The sequence below is a fragment of the Acartia tonsa genome, chromosome 8, assembly GCF_053477335.1.
Source record: "Acartia tonsa isolate MP-2025a chromosome 8, ASM5347733v1, whole genome shotgun sequence".
In the NCBI taxonomy this organism is placed as follows: domain Eukaryota; kingdom Metazoa; phylum Arthropoda; class Copepoda; order Calanoida; family Acartiidae; genus Acartia; species Acartia tonsa.
In genome coordinates, this window is record NC_137267.1 from 37,562,278 (window position 1) to 37,584,831 (window position 22,554).

The following is a 22,554-nucleotide window of genomic DNA, read 5'->3' on the forward strand; positions in this document are numbered from 1 at the left end:
GAGTTTAAGATTACTATATAATATTTTACAAAGCTATGAAGAAACAATACAGTTTGTCACTTTAATGATCATAAAATATTGAGATAAAATTTTAAATTTAGATAATGATATAAACTTCTAAAGAAAAGATACAAATATTTTATTTATGTAAAGATACAGTGAATAAATCTAGCAATGATACTCATTTGTCAATCTTACTAATGGCTTGATGCATGTGTGCTTTAGAACTAGAGCTCCTCTTTGACTCATATACATATCAACTTCTTTAGTGATTTTGCATTTTACACAATTCTTATACATAAGTAACAGGATGTCTGAATGTGTATGTTAAGCTAAAGAATTCGCTAACTAATGAACTTATATGGTTCTCCTTCAAAATGAAGATTCGGTCCTAGGAAGGTTTATAACACTTGGGAGTGCACATCAACTCTCCTATGATAAATTGCTCCAAGAAAAAATCACCCTTTCTCTCATATTTAGATAAACTAATAATTCTTATGCTTCAGCTGTGTTTATGTGGATGTTGTTATCCTTTTAATGCATCGACAGATGGACAAAAATAGAGTACATGTCTATGCGTACCACAGGATAAATTGATACACTTTTCCATCCTAATTTTTTTTCCAGATAAGAACGAATATTTTTTTACTTAAAAAGAAACTGGCTTAGCAAAACTTTCCAAGAATTTTGTATTATCAAAACACGAACAGTAAATTTTACATCAATAATGAATCATTTATGAAAACGATAGAGAAAAAAATGTATGGCTTTAATAAAAAAATCCTTTCCTAAACAACTACATATATGTATAACTTCTTGAAATATTCTAATTTGGTAATAATTACCAGAGGATAAACTAAGTCTAAACAAAAAATAACATTATGTGCAGGAAATAAATGTAATGGGAATTTTTATTTCCACTTCTAATTTCATTTAAACAGATTCAGCTTTTAATTGTAAATAATAATCAATAAACAATCAATATGAGAAATTTGGACGTATGAAAAAAACATTAGTTATGGAGTATCTGTGCTACTTTTTAGAAATATTTGAAATGGTAATTGCATGTAAGAATTGAATTAATTTAGCACATTCATGACAAAGTATCATTTCCTAAACCAAAATAATATACCCATACTACTTTCTTACTTAGGAGATTAAAGGAGTCAAAATAGGGTTTATACATTAACGTCAAAAATATTTGCTAAAAGGAAGGAATTCAATATAGCAAATAAACAAATCGTATTTTTTTTCCAGTGGCTTCGAAATCAATTAATATCAATTCTGAATTAGAAACGGTTCTCTGCCATACTAAAAAAATCTGTATTGTATTTTATTACAGACAATTTCCTACGAATATTATCATCATAACATAACTTGTTTTAATCATTTAATATTATTATTTTAAAGCTGCGGAAAGCTGGCTATAATGGCTATAAATAATTATTTCAAGAAAAAAAGATGTTATTTTATACAATTTTATATTGTATTCTTTTTCGAAAAGCAGGCGAATATAAAAAAGATTGCATTTTTTAGATTTAATTGGGTTATCTTAAAATCAAAGGGTAAATGAATTTACTTTTTGTAGGTCACAGGATGATATTTTTTTATAGAAATGCATCTTAATTTTTTCTCCAGTTTTTCTCAATGAATTGTTTTATTTTATAGTTTCTTTATGTTTAAATTGTGGGGGCTAGTTCATTGAATTCATACATTTTTCAAAACCAAAAACTTTTCAACTTTTAGTGTTTCTAAACTAAATTACTTAACTAGTACTTTGCATGATCAACCCCCTACCCGGAAAATAGCTTATAACCACCATTTGCTCATAATTCCCAGGTTCGGCGTTCAGCGAGATCTTAGGCTTCAGACTTCGTTATACTTTCTATTTTAGGTTACAAAATCTTGGATCTACAGACAAAATTTTTATAATAAGAAGCTTATTTGATGTCATAAAGTTGACATAAAAAAATGAAATTGATTTTAGGCAGAAGCTTCAAATGTTGTCCAGAGGTAAATTCTTATAAAAAATTTGCCTCACTAAAATCAGTGAGGGAATATATTTTTTTAAGAATACACTTCTGTTTAAAAATAAAAGTATAAATAGCAGGTAAAAAATACCATGAAATTTATCATCATTTAAAACTTTCTTCCCCCTTAAATACAAATATATTTTGAATTTCCTAACAAACCTAGCAAAACAATAGTTGCAGATATTTGGAATGATCGAATCTTTACCAATCTTGTTTCGCAGAATCATTTTTTTTTCAATCCTTAAAAAGGGACAGAGAAAGGAAAAATGAAATAAATACTAAAGATGTTAAAAGTGAACCTATTTCTTAAATTAAGAGTTTAGAAAACAGGTTGGCCGACAATAAGGTAAAATATGCTGATATTAAGAGTTAATAGTTATAGATAAATATCTAGCAATCAAAGTGTCAGGTATCTGTAAAAAAAAAAAAAATATTTTTAGTTATTCCTATACAGAATCAAACAGAAATCGCCATTAATGATGTGCGTTGTCATGGCAACGAATTTTTTTGTTCTTGTTTTAAATCATTTTCTTGATATTTATGACTATCCGTGGTTGCAACTTTTTTTTTCTGTTAAACAACAATAGAATAGGGATTGGTTTTAACTTTTTATTCATAGATACATTATATTTTATTATTTTACTGCCTTTTTATTGTAAGCCAAGCTCTTCCATTAGTAGGGGTTGTCGTACGTTCGTCAGTGACGTAAAGGGGCTATGATTGGGTTAAGATTAAAATGATATGCTCAAGTGATCTGTTGATAAAAAAATCACCCAAAATTATTCAATTTGTCGATCTTTATATTGTCCTATGTTTCTTCTTAACATAATTGTACTTATATCATAATGTCTTTATTGTTTACCTTTTGATACTTCACTTGTCTAATAGCTGCTACGCCCCTAGTGGCCCCTAGGGGCACTTGAGGCGATGAGTGAGAAAAGTTACCCCCACTGTCTTTTAATTTTAGTTTTAAAAATATAGAGTAAAAATGTTTGGGTGTTGGGGGGGGGGGGCGATTTATCTTAAGAGGGTGGTGGTACACTCCCCAAAAATAGCTATGAATCTTCCCATGGCCTTTGATATATTGGATATTGGTTCAACGGTTATCGAGATCCTTTGGTACAGACAGACAGACACAACCAAATGCTGCACTACTTTTAAACATCATTGTCTTTGTTATCAAGTTATAAAAGAGTCAAATTATAAGATACTAAAAGCTCATCTAAGTTCATTTAGATGAAAACAAAAAGTAATAAATGTCTTGATATTGTTTTAAAACTAAGGATGGGTTTTGTAAATCATCAAAAAAAGCATTAACAAGGATAATTGTCATCAAATGTTATAAATAATTATAAAAGGTATCTGTAATTGTGAGGAATTAGAAACTGATTAATACCAGCTTGATTAGAACCGGTTATCAGTCATATTGAAAAATCATGTATAGCATCGTATTTCAGACAAAGTTCAACAAATGATAAAATAAATATATAAAAATTGTTAACAGTTTTGTAAGCCCGGGCCTACGTGCCCTTGGACCTAACAAATCTGGTTTTAATCTTTTATAGAGTAGAAGCACAAAATTATTAGAAATAATATTGTAAACTTTCCTTTTATTTGCATAAGATTTGAATAGCATGGAGGTGAATATATTGTCAGGTATGGACATCTTCCTCTGGTTTATACGCAGGTCAACACTGTGCTCAGAGTTCATGTACACATCGATTACACTTGCCTGAAGATAAAAATAACAATTTGGTACTTGTGATTTTTATGATTTTTTTATGATTTTTTTAATAAAGAGGGAACATAGAAAAAAATATTGAAAAATTAGAAGCTTTTGAGTTAAAGTAATTAAATTATAAGCTGCTTGTGGCTAAGCGGATGGACGAACAGTGTTCAGTCATAACAAGCATTACAATAATGAGAATTATGAAGGCATATTACTGCAATGAAGATTCGCATTATTGCTCTAAAAAGCCAATTTTAGAAATCCTTTTTCGTTATTAATATACTTCCTATTAGTCAGCTGTTTACGAGGTATTACTGGAGATAAATACACAAAAAAAGACAACGTTGAAAAATGTCAAAATATAGTAATTACCTCTAAGGTGCCCGCATGTAGGAACCGCAGAATATCCAACATTGCAGTCAATAGCCTGGCGGTTGCCGCATTCAAATACATTCTACTCAGTAACCGCAAAACCTTAAATAAACATTATAACATTAAAAATATATCTTTAAATTTGCTATTTCTGTTATTTCTGTGTTTTCAAGCAATTTATGTTTGAGTTTTAAAATTCGTCCATAATAAAGTTGCATAATGAATTGACAGATTGACATAAAAATAGACATAGTTAATAACTTAATAGAATACAAACCTGTTCGCCACTAGTAGTAGTAAGGACTGGTGGAGAGGCCAAACAGTTAGAGAAAGAGAGGATGTCCTCTGTGAATCTGGTCATGTGACCGCTGGAGTCAGCTGATTGGTGAAGGTCGTCTTTGTTGCTTGGGTTTGGTTTGGCTAGGATGTAATCGTCAACTATTAACAGTTCCTCACAACACAATGTCTGAAACATTAATAATATCAGTAAACTAAAAGTTTAATCTTTACTTTATTATTTAGATATATTGCAACAGTTTTATAAAACCAAATGAGTTTTGGGGATTTTGTTAGAGCATAGAAAGACGTCGTACTCTAATCCTACAATCAAAAGTAAGATTTTAATTTCAGCAACATATCTCTGAAACGTCTGAGCCAGTTTGTGCTTTTTGAACTAATTTTTTGTTTTATATTTTTCGATGGTATTTGGCATGTACTAGGATATAACACAGTAAAATTTTCATTAGTAAACGAAAAAAATTGTACAAATTTAGGACACAAAAATGTCTTAAGAATTAAATTCTTACACGCTATAATAATCAAAGAACAAATAAACAACATTCTTCTATTAATTAAAATTAAAATTATTTCTTGTAAGTGTCATAATCAACACATGGAAAATTGTTTCCAAGATACAAAGGTTTTTAGATCAGTTAGAATTACACTATCCTGAGAATGACCAATTTGCCACTATTTTTTCTGTACATTCTAGGAACTATTTAAAATCACTAGTTGCTTCAACCATAACCTCTATAGAAGTGAAGTGGAGGACAGAAAAATAGCCTAAAATCATCCTATTTGTTAGGCTTCCCTAAAGAGTTTAACCCATTCATATCAGAAATTTAAGAGATCTTTAGCTACAGATAAAAAAAAACTTTATATATACAAAATCTTTTTAAATATCTGAAGTAATGTAGCAAATTCAACTTGTTCAGATTAATTTTAAGAATACATTTCTGTGTTCTATTGTACACAATTTCCGCGATTTTGATGACAAATTATTTCATTTAACCTTAAAATTTTGTCATTCTACCCTTTCTTCACATGAGTAAGTAGAAAAGAGTTGGCAATTTTGCAATACTTTTCTAATTTTTATTAGTACTGCGTTTACAAGTATGCCTATGCTCTTTAAATGTGACCTCAAAATTTGAAAGCTTGTATTTTGTATTTTATTTTTCTTGTTAATTTTTAGCCTTGAAATCGCTACTTACTACTTTGAGATAATATCGATCTTGTTATTTGGCAAAAAAAGCCTAAAAGTCATGTATTGGTTAGTTTACTATAAACGTTACATAAAGGCTGTAACAAATAAAATAAAATAAATGCTACCTTAAAGATGTCCAAGGGTGGGGTAAAGAGGTGTTTACACCTCTCTAAAATGTCGAAATCAATTATTTTACCCCCTCAAAATTAAAAAAAAAGGTAAAATATATAACAAAAAAAACAGTTTACTCTCCCCCCTAAAATAAAAAAGCTTGTACGTCCCCATTCTACTCTTTAATATTTTGTTGATGATTTCATGTTTTGGTTTTCTTACACAGGGATCGGAAGCCTCACGTAAGCCGCGTGTAAGCCTCAGTGAAATCGTGATTTTATCACTATAAAATTCAGCTGGATGTATAAAACAGCTCTTTAGCAGACAATCCTTCTTTCTGAAATTTTTTTTTCTGCTCACAAGCAGGTTTAAAACTGAGGCTTATGCGCGGCTTACGTGAGGCTTCCGATCCCTGTTCTTACATACAACAAAATAAAACAGCCATATGTGTTTTTAATTTCATTACAAAACAATGTTTTTTTTAATTACTATTTATTAAGGACTGAAATTGTAAGAAAAGGCATTAATTTTAATAATGACGATTATGTCCATAAGTAGCGCAGTAAAAGCAAGCTAATAATTGTTTTATCTGATACAAAATGTTTACATTTAGTATCAATAAAACATCTTTTCCAGTATAGCTTCGAAACCGATTAGTATCCGCTGGAAAATCCTATTTGCATCGTATTCCAGACAATTTTCTACGAATATTAAAATAAAACCAGAAAGATTAAACTAGTTTTGTTAGCCTGGGCCTTTATTTTCTATTTTAATATCCGTTGAAAGCTGTCTATAATACGATTCGTTAAATAACTATTATTTTACAAATACTAAAATTACCAATGAATTACAATATGTTTTTATCTAACGACTTATTTCAATTAGACTATTTTTTAATTTGATTTCATTAAAATTTAAAAATGAGCAAAGAATAAATATCAATTTCCTTTGACACAAATATAGTTATAGAGAAGCTGCGCTACTAATAAAACAATTGTTAATAGTGACATAGATATTAGGTTTTCTTATAATTTCAAATATTAATTTGATATTGTTTATTGTTGATAATTAAAGATATGACCTTGCTGTTGCTTTAGTAAAAGCGAAGCTTTTAAAAAATTGTATAAGGTAAGTACGTCTTTTAACAGTATCTGGGTTTTTTTTTAAATAAAAAGTTTTATATTCCGCTATCCACTTTAAACTGACTTGGCTTTTCTAAACAGAACACCCATTCAATAATTTTAACAAATTTGTATTAGGTTAAGATAAGTTAGGAAAGCTTATAGAGTTTGTACTCCTTCGCAGGGTTTGTCTCTGTAGGCATGGAAAGTTAAGTTGCTTTTGTGCATGTTGTCAACCTAGTTCATTTTTTTAATTTAAGAAATTCTGTAAAGCAACACTTAATAGATACAAATAAAGCAAGGTTAATGGAATTTATTGATTAATTTTCAAAAAGAATTTCAAACAATGATTTTTAAGCCATGGTCGTTCAACAATTTATCTATAATTCAAATTCGACCAATAAACAAATATCATTTAGAAAAGCATGTATGGTTTTAGAATAGTTATGCTAGTAAAAATCTAAATATACAACCTAAAAGTAAAAAAGGTATTTTTGTTTATTTTATATTGCATTATGTTTTATTTTATGTAGGTATAGTTTACAGTTTGATGGGTTTATTATGATGATATAAACAACCGCAAGATAAAACTGCACAGCCTCCATGTTTCAACTATTTCCCGGATAATTTTATTTGGCCTTTTATCAAACCCCCTTTTTCGTAGCAAAGCTGTTTCTTTTATACGGTAGTTTCCCTAAAAGTGTCAATCGAGCACTGAGACACCCCTTCTTAATTTTGAAGAAAAACTGAAAATAAGTTCTGTAGTTTTTCCTTTGTTTAACCCTTGCGGTTGTCCTAACAAATCAGGGTGATAGTACCTAACTAAACCTTTATTCTTATTTAATCTCATTTTTGCTAAATAACAGCATGCTGTTCTTTTATTTTACAAAAATATGTAAGTCTTAGAATTAAACATGCAAACGCAGTTACATGTAAGTTTGATTGTTTGTTTAATAAGATCTAGAAGAATATTAAAGTGGGTTTTCTTTGGGCTAAACAAAATGGCTAAAAAAATTAAGGCCATTTTTTTTATTACGGCATTCAAAACTAGAAAACCCTATGTATGTGTGTGAGTGTGTGTGGTGTGTGTGTGAATGTGTGTAATAAAAATGGTTTATTAAAACTAATATCCTTTTATGGATAAACCCAATAATCACATATGTCTCAAACCTTATCTCTCTTTTCAACTCTCTTTTTTACAAATATTCTTTTTGGTAACTTCTTCTTTTTATTTCAAAGATACACTATAAAAACACAATAACTAGAAATGCGTCTTAACGTTATTTTGACCAATACGAAGCATTTCAGCCACTTAACCCTTAACAGTCGGGCCCCTTGCCGCACCTTAATCAGTCGGGGGGGGGGGGCGTTCAACGCCCCCCCATATTATCTCAGTTCCTATTAGAGCTAGAGGGCTAAAATTTTTTGTGCAAATCCACTGTGTTATGATGAATTTCCGACCTTTTATAAGTCTAAGTCAATTTTCGCTTCCTTCACCCTTTTATTTAACAACCTTTGTTTTTAGGTCCTTTTTTACTTAAAAATTTCAAACGGCTGTAATTTTTTTATTTTTGAAGCTAGAAGAACAATTTTTTTGCAGAAAATGTTTATTTTTATGTAAATTTTATATTTGAAAAATCAAAACATAAATTTCAGCGGCCGCAGCTGTACTTGGCAGCTGCCAGCCGCCGCAGTCGGCGGTCGGCGGGAAAACGGCGGCGGATCTTTATGAAATTTTAATTCATTATCTAGACATGTAAGAAAAGCTTAAGTTTAAAATTTGAAGTCTCTAAGTCAAAAATTGCGGCCACAGGAGCCTTTTAAAGATTTCTGGAGACCTGGAGGATCAGGACCTGCAGGATCATACCTGGAACCTGAAATTCACTTGAAAACCTGTATTTAAGATGAGGATGTACTACTAAAGGATATTTTAGAAATTTGGTAAGATAAAATGCTTTGTTTAGGTCAAAAAAATATTTTTGTTCTTTACCTGGATGACCCTGCCAGGTTTGCTGGCATCCTGTGCCCGCCAGGATGGAGATTTTCAAAAAATTCCAACTCTCAGTTATGTGTCATACCCATACTTAAAAAGTCAAGCAGTTTGGGCTCTTTATCTTTCACACACAGAAAATGAGATAGAAAAAACCGGATGGGGGGGCGTTCAACCCGACCGTTAAGGGTTAATAACCCAATCTGTCTGTCTGTCCCTCCATTAAAAAATGAAAGCAATTAGATCATTTGTAAAGATTTGCATACCTTTAATCGGTGGCCGACCCCTTATTACAAGAATCACAATCTAGAACCCAAATTTCAAAACTGAACAGGTGGTTTAGAAGACCACTTAAGCATGTCATTGTCAAAATCATGAAATTATATCTATCTATCCACTACCAGCTGCTTTTCTATCTATCTATCTATACTTCTCAAATGTACATGTATCTCTCTATCCATCTGCCAAGGTATTAATTTGGAAGATTCCTTCCAATTCCCTAGTCGAGCGCAGACCCCCTCATTTTCCGTTTCGTGTATTTTTTGCTTTAGGTCAGGTTAGGTTAGGTTATATTTAGTGCAAGGAAGCCCTGAAAGCTTAGAACAACGTAATATCCTTCAGGTATAAACCCCCAACGGTCCAACCCCTTATCTAATTTATTTCAAAATATGGGGGGTTCTCGAAATGCCCTTCAATTTTGTCCATCTTTAATATTATTATCTATCTATTAAAACATCTTCCCAGCTGTCTCAGTATCTACCTATCTATATTTGTCTTTATATAACCACTAAACCATGTCATTGTTGAAATCACGAAACAAACACTTTTCATGAATGATTTTTAATAAGAGTAATTTTTATTAGCGCAGCTTCTCTTTGTATAAGTTGTCCGTACATCTATTCTACTATTATATATCATATATATTTATGTTTGTTTGCTTACATTGATGGTTATCTTTTGTCTATCCATCTATTTATGTCTTCTTTGCTTGTGAACGTTGGATATGATATGGATATATCCATCTAACTATTCATATAACCTTTTATCTATTTATCTATCTATCTATCTATCTGTTTCAGATTGAATATATTCTATCTATCTATATATTTATCTATCCATCTATCTTTCTATCTATCATATTTGTTTTCATAGATACATCCTATATGTGTGTTAATTTGATAGATTTGAATATATGGTTCTTCAGATTGAATATCCTATCTATCTATTAATCTATCCATCTATCTATCTTTCTATCTATCTATGATTGTTTTCATAGATACATCCTATATGTGTGTTAATTTGATAGATTTGAATATATGGTTCTTCAGATTGAATATCCTATCTATCTATTAATCTATCTATCTTTCTATCTATCTATGATTGTTTTCATAGATACATCCTATATGTGTGTTAATTTGATAGATTTGAATATATGGTTCTTCAGATTGAATATCCTATCTATCTATTAATCTATCCATCTATCTATCTTTCTATCTATCTATGATTGTTTTCATAGATACATCCTATATGTGTGTTAATTTGATAGATTTGAATATATGGTTCTTTAGATTGAATATCTTATCTATCTATCTATGGGATAGCAAATAAGATATGTTGAAAGATTGAATGTTGATTGTAAGTGCCAAGCTTATCAATCTCTTTTTCTCATTCTCTCTATCTCTCTCTCTCTCACTCTCTCGTAAAAAATAATATGACAAAATTAAAAAGTTCTGTTTGTCTGACTATAGTGCTTGGAAGAACATTGGATCTTCTCGGCTGGTATATACGATAGACAGCTGAATTACTATTTGATGATTCCTCTACATCTATTTTAATACTAACTATCATCTCGGTCATTCATCGCGTCCAACCTTTAAAGCTTTAGAGGTTATTTGCTTTTCCTGTTTATGGATACTGTCATACTTGGTTATTTCATACTCTATTGTTTTTTTAGAATAGTTTTGCCTATCCAAGATATTGAATCGGTCTGTGTTTATCAATCTTAGCGTATCGAATAATGAATTGAATGTTGGTTGAGATGGGTTAGTTCAGGAGGACCAATCAAACTCGCGAATAGTCGTATTTTTATACAGCAAAAATATATTAACAAGGATAATTTTATCCATTAGCAACGCTGAAACAAATGTTAATATTCGTTGAACTTGCTAAACTACTCTAAAATTACCTTTGTCCACCCCTCCGTCCGTAAAATTCTGTAAGGGATTGCAATTTTATCAGCTGCTGTTAAAGATAGACGACTGGCTGATTTTTTTTTGTGTAAATTTTCTGTACAAATGACCATCCAATATATAATGTGCTTGTTCCGTTTGTGTGTCGGTAAGGCTACAAAATACTATAACATATTTTTGTTTCAAAAGGTTACTTTCTTAGTATTAGCTCATTTTGCTTGGACTTCAAAATAAAGCCTTTTAACGTTGTCTGGAAAATGCGCGAAATTGTTTGCATACCTTTTCTTGATTAGTTGGAGGATTTGTAAATGTGTAGGTGTACTGTACACACATGAGAGTCAGGGAAATACTATGGAAAATAATTGTATATGCATAAGATACAAATCTTAGAAAAGAATGAAGACCCGCATCCCTTACAGAAGGGCCGTTGTCCTACTTTGATTCAATTTAGAAATTGAACTTAAAAGTAAGTTACAGAGAAGGAATTCAAGTAAAAGAAAATATTCTTACCACAAAATGCAGATTTTCCAGGTTAATTTTCAAAGTTTTCATGATCTGATGCTCTGTGAGGGGCGCCATTACCATTTCCCGAACTTCAGACCCACTCAGCGGTCGGCCCAGGTCACCGGGCAGCATGACTGCACGGCAGTTTTGATTATTTCGCCGCGGAACTACCGGCGGCTTCTTGCTACGGTTAATGTACGGACTAGAATGAAGAAGGGGCGGCGTAGATAGATTAGACGGTGGTATACACAGCCGTGTTGATACTGGAGGTGGAGGCGGTGGTAACCGGTTTTGTGAAGACGTCACTGGGCCATGATCAGCTGATTCAATTTTCTGTTTGTGGTGCGGTGGTGGAGGAGGTGGTGGCAGCCTGGCATGGGCTGGATATGGGGGAGGTTGACGCGGCTTTGGTATTGGAGGAGGTTGTTTCTGGTTTTGGGTGGGTTGTTGTAACTGACCGGAATTTGGATATCTATTTGGAGCATGCCCCATGGAAACCTGAAAAAATTTAAGATTCATTTTTGGAAAGATGTAAATAAATTGATACTTATAGACAAGCTAAAAATAATCCAAATGATAACCATATGATCAGTAAAATTCTGAAAATATAAATGCTACCTGATGAAGGCTGACAGACTGACTGCGCATGGAGGACAACCTGGCATCTCTGGTGAGTGCAGGCAACGAAGCTGACAGGTCAAATTCTCTGGCACTCACCACACCATTCTGGCGGTTGTTGTCAAGTTCTACCACATTTTTTAACCCAGAATTTGACGTTGTGAAAGATTTTCTGGCAGCACTAGTGCGTTGTGGTGTACTGTAAAAATTCTGGAATCCGTTGACTGAAACATCTCCTAAAAAAAACAAGAATAATTAGAACCGATTCTAAGCCATAATGAAAAACTATGTATCGTATCATATTATATTCAGTTTTCTTCGAATAGTCATAAAAAAGCATATTAAACCGGTTTTGTTAGCCCCTGTCTTCGGCATCACTGGACTATCAAAACCTGTTTCAATCTTATAATTGTTAATTTTTATATCCGCAAAAAGCTGTTTATGATACGTATAACTATCAGATTTTCCGATTTAGGTCTTTATTCGGGTATAGTCCTTTCCACGACATCCCTCCATAAGGGGCGATTAGTCGTATTTTTAAAATGGCTTTTTATAGGTTATTTTAGGTTAGGTTAGGTTATATTGTGTTAGGTGATTGCCCCACAGGGTTAGGTAATTGGTCCCGCAGGGTTAGAGCCCCCCGCAGGGGCTAGAAATAGGAGAAAAGCTACTGTGAAAAATACGAGGAATCGCTCCTTATGGAGGGATGTCGTGGAAAGGACTATACCCCTTTATTCTTTTCTTCAAAATTTCCAACGTAACTGCGCAACTTTAAAGACAAAAAAAATAGTTAAAATTATTTTATTTCATATTGTATGAGAAACTTTAATAGGAATCTAAACGGGCCAATAAGAAATAAATAAAATATCTATGAGAAATCATTATCAGAAAAACTTTGAATCATCCCTTTATCTTTTCATCAATCAAAGATGAGAATTTATAATAGAATTGGTATTTTTTTCCCTTATAGTTCATGTAAAATTGTAAAATTTGCATGTTTATGAAAAGGGATAAGTACGCTTTAAAATATTTTGGCTTTTACATTTTAGTTTTTTCTCTATTCAGATTTAATCAATTATCTGCATTTTTCTTCTTTTTTTTCTTACAAAGCATCTGCTATCACCCATGTAAAAAATTGTATAAAAGGGCCTAAAACCTTTAAATGCTTCAACTGTAGCTTCTCTAAAGATTATAAACATGCAGACAAACAAACTCACATCCAACTACTCAATCCATTATAATACTTATTACTTTCCCAACATATTTGCAAAAAAAATGGTTTGTATGATTTTATATTTGTTCTCATGCTTTCATTTGCAATATCAAACATGGTGTTCAATAACTTCAGCAAATAAACAATTTTGCAAATTCACCTACCAGATATTTTAAATGGAATCAAAGCAACAACGATTTAGGAACAATGAACGCTTTTCTAATATGGATAAACCTTTTACAGCATGTCCTTTAAACCGATATAATTTCACTGATTTCACTGAACCATATAAAAATCATGCATCGTATTATAGACAATTTTCTACAAGTAAAAACATAAAACCAATAACAGTATTGTTGAATCTTGCCTTCTGTCTCTCGAGGCCAACAAAACAAGAATTAACCTTGTAATTCTTAATATTATTATCTGTGAAAAGCTGTCTATTATACGATGCGATAAATAACTATTACAAACTGGACTGAACACCAGTAAACCTTCTCAGCAAATGTGTAAAAATATCCAGAAATGTAGGCATAAAATAAGTTGAAACACTAACGTTTATGCCCAATAGTTGAGATTCTATTAATCGAACTAGTAGATTCACCCCTTGCCTCCAGAGTGAGATCCTAGCATTAAAGAGGAGGCGAGAGGACCTCAAAATTTATCTTTTGTTTTGTATCCATATTTCTCATATTAACAGAAAAGCATCATATAGGTCCTGGGAAGATTTATCACAATTTTGAGGGGCGGGTACCTCCAAGATACCAGATAAAATCACTTTGAAAAATTTCTTTAAAATTAAAATTGAAACCGATTTGTCGACTCCCTCCCCTCCTCCCTGAAGTGCCTTTAGAGGCTTTTAGAGAATAATAATGAATCAATAAACATTTAACATACTTATCCCCTTATTCCATTAACATAAAGATCACGCAACGTTGATATTGAAATTTTTCAATATTGATCTAAATCATAATTTGTTTCTCACATGAAATAATTATATTAATTTTTTACAAGATAATATCTTGGCAAAAACAAAATTGATGAACAGAAATGGTTTCTTTTGCTTTAGAACAATGGATATATTATTACTTGGATCTTTTAGGTTCTATAATAAAGTGAACTTGTAGCGGGCTAAAATAACGATTCTCTCTTCAAACCCATTTTAAAATACTTGAACGGCAATTTATGCTCTTTTTATCCAGATTTCTCTGGCTCTTCTTTATGTAATGTTCGATTATTTTATTATCTGATTCGATTTCCTTTACTCTTATTTATTCGAAGACTTTTTGTCATTTCCCCAATTGTTAGGGATATTTAAGGATTGGAAAATGAATGTTAAATTGATGATAGAGATAATCGCAACTTCTGTAGATTTTTTTTTAGTTTTTACCAACCAATCAAGATTTAATAAAGAAAACATCTTTTTTTAAAATAAGAAAATGTGTTTATTGAATTATGGGTACGAGAATAATTTACAGCCCAATGCCCCCCCCCCCCAATTAATGCTAAATCTTAAAACTTAAATGACATTTTAAAACATAGAATAATACAAAGGGAAATTTTGAAATATGGACTGATGAAATTTGTAAAACATATTAAAATTTGGTGTAGTGCCAAAAACATGGAAACTATAATTAATTTGTTTTAAAAAACTTCATTTCTTATTATGTAATAGATTGACTTTTAAAATTTGTAAAGTCATTTCGAATAAAAATTATAATTTCTAACTTTTTTGATTTAAAAAAAGCGAAACTACACTAGAGAAATATTTTTGATCTGTTGGCTTATCTGTCATTCTACATTGTTTTTTAAACCAGTTTTGTTAGCTAAAGGCCCAGTGTAACAAATCTGGTATTAATTTCATTATTTTTAGTTTAATATTAGTGGAATATTGTCTTTCATACGATGCAATACATGATATTTCAGTATGACTCAAAAACGGTTCTAATTCAGCGAATATTGATTGGTTTCGAAACCAACCTGGAAAGTAGTTTAGAGCTTTCAAGAAAAGAATGAAACTCAGAGCAGCTTACATTATGTAAGTATATTTAAGTAGGGCACGTCACCTGTTTTTACTGTACAAAAACTACACTGTTTCAATTATCAGGGCTCGACAGCCGCTGCTTAAAAGGCGGCTTGATTTTAGCTAAGTATTTAAAATTATTTATTTTGTTGAATATATGGCCGCTACAGCTTCGTTAGCTGTTACATTAAATTGCTATCTATCGCCGCTATTTATGGCAGCTAAGGCTGTCTAAAAAAATGCGTGAAAGTAGTGGTGGCTTCCAAAACGCGACTGACGTCGCCGAGACCCTTTAAATATGCGTTTTAGATATGGCAGACAAAAAGTTTAATAAAATTCTAAAATCTGCCCACCATACATACAAACTTTTTTCAAACTGTTTTAGAATCAAAATAATTAGATAAAAGTAGTAATTTTATGATCAAAGTTATGAAATTTAAATGTAGTATTCGTTTTAAAAAGTAAATTCATGTACTCTCGATGATAAGAATAATGACAATAAGTATGTATGTTTCAAAAGATCTCAATAACCAACAGGCTGACAGGGTTCGCTTTTTCAGGAAAGTTACACATATAAAAGTAGAAGGATTTGTGTCTGTGTATCTGTATGTCTGTATCGAACAATCTCGCTTACCGCTAAACCGATATGTTTCTCCTTTACAGTATAGCTTCTCATAGGTTCTTTGAAGATTTATAACTATTTTTGGGGAGGGTATCATCATCTCCCAAGAGAAATCGACCCATAGACCCATAACAATGCCCCTCCCCAAATATCTTTTACTTTTGGTTTGAACAAAACAAATATTGAACGTAAGGGTCGCCCCCCCCCCTCTCCTTTCAAGTGTCCACTTTTAATAAAAATCTACAGAAATATTGATATACTTTTGTTTAATGAATTTGTGGTGAATATTTAATATGTGCCATCTTTGAAGAAAATTTATTCAACATTCTCACCATAATTTAGAGCACAGCACAGCCCCTGCTAAACTTTGTTGCCGTAATTATATCAACACAATACTAGAGGCTATGCCTCTAGAGTTCTCTAGTTGAAGGGGAGGGGTCTCTATGGGACAGGAAAGGTTGGTCGATCCTCCACATTAAATAATAGTTCAAAACAGAAATTTAAATTACAGAAAAGGAGAACCATATCAGCTCAGTGGTTAAGGATATCCTTGGCTTAGGCAGACAAACATCCTTCTTCTGATTTATAAATAGACATTTGAAATTGCAACTAGTTGTGTCAAAATATTCTAGAAGAAATTTCTAAAAGAAATCTAGTATCATTATTGAAATAGTATTATATTTTAGAAAAGTTACAGGCTCAACATAAAAATAGACAGAGTGTCTCTTTCGACATTTAGTCAACAAATTACTTCCAAGTTGAACATGGCTTAACTATAGATTTTTAATCTAAATCACACATATCCATAATTTAGTTCCTTCTAAATAATTATAATTTAGTTGTATCAGAGAGTGCTTGCTATATAATTACTCCCATCTATTCTACATACATATTATGTAGCAACACTCTTAAAAATAACTATTAAAGTGGAACAGCTTATAGTGCCTAATAAAAAATGACGTCATAATACAAATTACCGATGATGGGTCAGTATATATTTTACCACTTGTCAATTAAAATGTATACTGGCCTAACATTGGTTATTTGTATTGCATGACGTTATTTTTATTAGTAAGATGAATCATGACAAATGTTTGAAAGCAAACATTAATTTGACATGTTAGAGTTGTCCTACTGATTTTGAACTTTGTATGATGATTTTTGGGCTAAAATAAAAGAAGACTAGGATTTCTATAATTGCAATTGAAGATCCGACCTTTTCATTTAAAAATATTTATCTTTTGCTGTTAAGCCATTTAATAATAGTTTGATATTAATGGGCATTCAAAACATGATAGGAACAGTGCTATAATGTATCATCTCTGTATACACAGTAAAAAATGTAAGTACATCCATTTTTAAATACATATTGCCATAAAAAAATTAAAGCTGTAAATTGATATTTTTAGGCGAGAAATAGACAAGTATCTTATTTTTTGCAGATATTTTTTAGAGTACATGTGTATGTGTGCTAGGCCGTTAATTATGAGAAATAGAGAATTTCCTTCTCTACTTCTAAGAATTCATTTCTTTCTCAGCGGAGCTGCTCTAAAATTAGTTTGACTTTAAAAAGTATGTTCTTTCTCTGTATATGAAATTTTTTGGATCATGGAAAGAAAACGAAGTAGCGGGTTTCGTCGTATTTTCATAGTAACTTTTCTCCTATTTCTAGCCCCTGCGTGGTGCTCTATACCTGCGGTGCCTATTTCTTAACCATTAACATTAACATTTACCTATCCTAACCTAACAAAAAATAATCTTATTGAGAGACATTTAAACTTAAATATTCGTACGGTGTACATTTTTTAACTCTTTATTTTTCCTACTTTTGGATAGTGTCTTCTTTGTTTCGTTTTTGTCCATAAGATTAATAAAACAATGTTTTCGGTGAAATCTTAACAAAATTCAATTGTTTTATTATCGAAATAAAACAGAACAATAAAAAATAATTTAAAGATTTTTAATTGTTTGTCCACATTAATTTATTCTTTTAATTAATCTTTATATGGTAAAGATTGAAACAAGGATGACAATGTATATACGTAGCAAAGCTCATAAATAAAACATTATTAAATTATGAAGTTTAATAGAAAAGACAGGTTACATATTGTTATTCACAATATGGCAGTCGAGAATATCTTAAAACGTGTCATACGGACATACAGGCAGACTTACAGATAAACGGAACAATTTATTCCAAGTATAGAGTAGCTTCGCTACTAAAAAGATAGAAATTATAAGGAATAATAAAATTAAGCAATTAAAATATGTAATTTGTTATCATATTGTGGACTTTTTAAATTGAATACCTACAAAGCAATTATTTTTTCTTTTAATTATTCAATCTTATTGTGTTTAAATAAAAACTAATGATTAAAGATAATTTTTTAAACTAATAAAAAATCCAAACGTTAGAGCTTTTAATTCAATCTTGTTTATTGCAGGGATCTTAGGGGATAAGACAATGTACGATAATCAATGTTTGTAGTGAAAAGCAAAATTTAAAAAGTTGATTATATAATTGGTTTAAAAGTTTGGAACCAAAAAACTTAAAATGATACCTCCTTTATTCTTTGAATTAAAGTTTGTTTAATGCTTATAAAACTAAAACGTAGAAGAGCTTCGCTTTCAAGCAAAGATATTTAATTTTTCCTTATTGTTATGTAATTATTATCTCATAGATTATTTAAGACCATAAATTCAACAAAAACCTGACATTTATCTATAATACAAAGTAGCTTGATGTCTGTCCGTCTGTCTGTCTGTCCGTCTGTCCGTCTGTCTGTCCGTCTGAAGCTTAAGATCTCAGTAACCGCTGAACCGATTGGGCTCTACTCTTCAGGGATTATACCTACTGGTTTTGTGATGGTTTTAAGCTTTTTAACTGCTGATTAAATTGGGCTCTACTCTTCTGGGAATATACCTACTGGTCCTCCGGTGGTTTTAGGCTATTTTCTAGGAGGGTGGGACACCCTAACCCCCCAAAAAATAAAAAAAATCCCCATTTCCAAATTTTTAAATTTTCCTTTTTTTTTTAAATAAAAACCAGTAATTGGGTTGGGGGAACCCCACTGCACTATGGGGCGAAGCCAATATGAACCCCCCCTCCCAAAAAAAAAAAAAAAAAAAAAAATTTCACCCCAAAAAAATTTATGGGCTTTTTGTAACTTTTAAAAATTGACATCTTTAAAAAGTTGTCGCAATTATAGGTATTAAATAAAATTTACAGAGGAGAGTTTTCAATTTTTGTGTATACGGTGAACAACCTGGGTTTAATTTTTAAGAATTGAAATTTTTGTGCATACGGCGCACAACCTGGGTTTTATTTTACCAAATAGTAATTCGGCAAAGAATAACTTTTTTGAAAATATAACTATAAAATTATTCTGGAGGGTTGACTTTCCATTACCTCATGGGGCGAAGCCCCTAGAGGCTAGGGGCGAAGCCACTAGTACTTAATAAAATAAGGATGTATTACTCGATTTAGTTATTTTATTAAATGTAATTGTTTAATTAAATAAAAACAGCAAAAATTATAAATCATTTCATTCTAATTTAATTTATAAAAATATTAGTTTGATAAGTTTTAGGCGTGTAATCAACATTTATTCTTTTTTTCCATAAGAATGAATTGAAACAATTTCTTAAGCTTAATTGTTTCTAGGGGATCTGTTATCAAAGAGACAGAAGATAGTCTACAACAATCCCAAAACTAATAATTATATGACCTAAATTCATCTAAGGACGTAGAAGAGGCTTTACTGAAATTGAGAATATAATTAAGTAGTTAGCGAGATCTTAAGGAACAAGCAAAAAAAACTCTTTTTCATTTAATATGTTAATTTAGAAAAAGACTTACCTATAATATGACCAATTTCTTCTTCTGAGCTTGAATCTGAGTCATAAGAATCTTTATTCTCCAGCCCACCCATATAATTCCCCCCAACATTGTCGTCATGATTATCTTGCTCTCCATGTGTCCCCTCGCCTGAGTAATCACCAGTAGATCTTGCCAACCCATCTGTCAACAACTGCATACACTGTCCAAATTGTTGTTGTGGGGTGGTTGTTGTGGCTGTTGTTAATTTAGAATCATCTTCAAAATATTGTTGATGGGGGTCATTTGTTCTTGTCACAGTTTTTGTGCAATGTAATCTTTTGGACTGAATACAACTAGAGCCAATTTGTTTTTGTTCAAGTAATTGTTGTGAGTCTTGATTGCAATATTTATCTTGGCCATCTTCTTCATGTTGGACAAAATGATTGTTGTGGTCAGAATGAACAACATTTTTACCACTGTTGTTGTTTATTACTTGTTGATTGTGAATTAGCTCGCCACCACAAGCAGAGTGTTTAGAAATGAGCCCGGGGCAGTTTATTTCAGACTGTTGGTGCAGGTGGGGTTGGGGGAGGTGATTATGCTGTAATAATAGTGTTGAATTTTGAGCCGTGGTTAATTGGTTCAATGGAAAGATGCAGCAATTTGGAACACCGCCGCCGGCAAGAAATTTCCCCCTTGAAGCTGCTGTACCAGTAGCAGAGTTGAAACTACAACAAAAACTTTGAGAACCCATGAAATTTTGGGGGTTATTACCGGCTAATTGTTGTTGAGAACAATTCGGGCAGGTGCACTCCTGGTAATTATCATTATCCATTATTATCTCACCCCGGTTACTTTCATTAAAATGATTATTCATTATATATTGATGCGAATATAATTCTGCGCTAGCCATTTCTGTGAAGCCACTATCTGTTGAGCTGTTGCTCTGTTTTGAGTCATGCACACAAAATTGCGCATTTTTAAAGTTATGCACACAAAATGGCGCGTTTTTTGAGTGATGCGTGCAGAATGCCGCGCAGTCACTGTCACAATTCCCATTCGCGGATTTATTAATGATCATGTTGTCTGCACAGGACACCATGGCTTCATTCACAATAATATGGTCCTTTGCATTCATTTCAAAGTTTGACCGAATCATTTCATGCTTGGCATTCATGTTGCAGCCATAATTTATGGGGGAAATTGTATTTTGAGCAGCAATGCAATTCTGGGAGCCATTACAGCAAAGACCGCAAGAAAATGATGAATTCTCGTCAAGGGCACATTCCTCAACGTGTAGATTGTTGTGATGTACATCTAGACCATTAAAATGATCTCTCACTGATCTGACACTTTTTCTTTCAAGTGTATTGTGCGACGTTGGTGCCGCGGTTTTTTGCGGCGGCAGCGGCTGCTTGTGTTGTAATCTCGTTTCCGGGGGAGGAGGAAAGTTTGACGTGGAAGATGGTTTCCCTTGCCCATGGAAATCCTTGCCCCGGTTTAATCTTTGGTTTTGCCCTGCGTGAACTTCGTGACAGGATTCAGTTAACTTTGTGGTCGCCCTACTAATATTACTCCTCTCCTCGTTATATCCCTCCGTCTCTTCCCCTGGTGGTGGTAATGGTTTGTGAGTGAGGGGGGATGCAGGATATTGGCGGATACTTCTTTCCAATTCAGCTTCCGGAGCCCTGCAGGGGGATGTGTACACTGGGGGGTGGGGGAAGGTATGATTATTGCTGCAACATGGTTTCTCCATAACCATATTTTTCTTAAGATTATTACACACAGCAGTAGTTTCATCATTATTACTCAGACCCATAGCATCATTATCTAAACCATTATTATCCTGACGATCATTCATATCATTGTTCTCGTAGCAAATATTATCAACATTGCGTTGAGGGTGGGAATATTGATAATCTCGCGTAATCATTTGATGATGATGAGGGTGGGATAAATAGCTTTCATCTTCAGCATCATGTTGATTACTACGTGTCTGTGTGTTTCGTCGTTGATCACTCTGACTTCGTTGCTTGTTGTCCTTGTTGTTGGAATTTTGATTTTTTCTTTGGTTTCTAGCAATAGTTGCTGTTTTATTTTGTTGGCTATACTTAGATTTATTCTGTTGCGGTATAAATTCGGCATCGCTGCTGCCTCCCTCGCAGGAGGAATCGCTGCTAGAACTGCTGGAGTATGACCATCTGCAGCCAATCTGCCAGGCCAGCTCTGCCTCGGACTTGCTTTTGTAACTGGTCGCCGTTAGGGAGGGCGGCATGCTACCCTTTTTAACTGTTTTCCGTGATTTGTCACCTAAATAATCATTATTTTAACAAAATGTTTTGGAAGTTAGTGTTCAATCGAAAATCATAATTATCAAAAAAGAAAATGACTCTACAGATATAAGTAAATAAGAGAGAGAGAGTAGGAGAGAGAGAGAGAAAGAGAGAGAGAGAGAGTGAGAGAGAGAGATAGAGAGAGAGAGAGATATTAAGAAAGTTAAATCACAGACAGACACAAACACAGAGTAGCTTCGCTACTTAAAAAACTATTTTACCTTTGTTATTCAGAGGAGGAGCATGGTACTGCCCAGATTTCAGATCCTGGATGACAGCTGTCGACACCTGCGGCTGGCGGCTCATTATTGCAGCGCTAACAACACCCTTTACCCTTTTACTTCCACCATCCTCGTGTCTGCAGGTATTGTGGTTAAATCATTGAGAAAAATA

At 32.4% G+C, this 22,554-nt stretch overlaps 1 protein-coding gene across 1 annotated transcript; it reads right to left on the bottom strand.

Moving 5' to 3' along the window:
• Nucleotides 1-856: 856 nt before the first annotated feature.
• On the bottom strand, nucleotides 857-22,515 carry LOC145326600 (uncharacterized). The gene is made up of 8 exons (XM_080169971.1): nucleotides 22,383-22,515; nucleotides 19,868-22,138; nucleotides 12,151-12,386; nucleotides 11,539-12,030; nucleotides 4,412-4,600; nucleotides 4,135-4,236; nucleotides 3,637-3,765; nucleotides 857-862 (listed from the first exon to the last, which is right to left on the bottom strand). The coding sequence occupies exons 1-8, from the start codon at nucleotides 22,465-22,467 to the stop codon at nucleotides 857-859; spliced, it is 3,510 nt and encodes a 1,169-aa protein (XP_080026097.1). The 5' UTR covers nucleotides 22,468-22,515.
• Nucleotides 22,516-22,554: the final 39 nt, after the last annotated feature.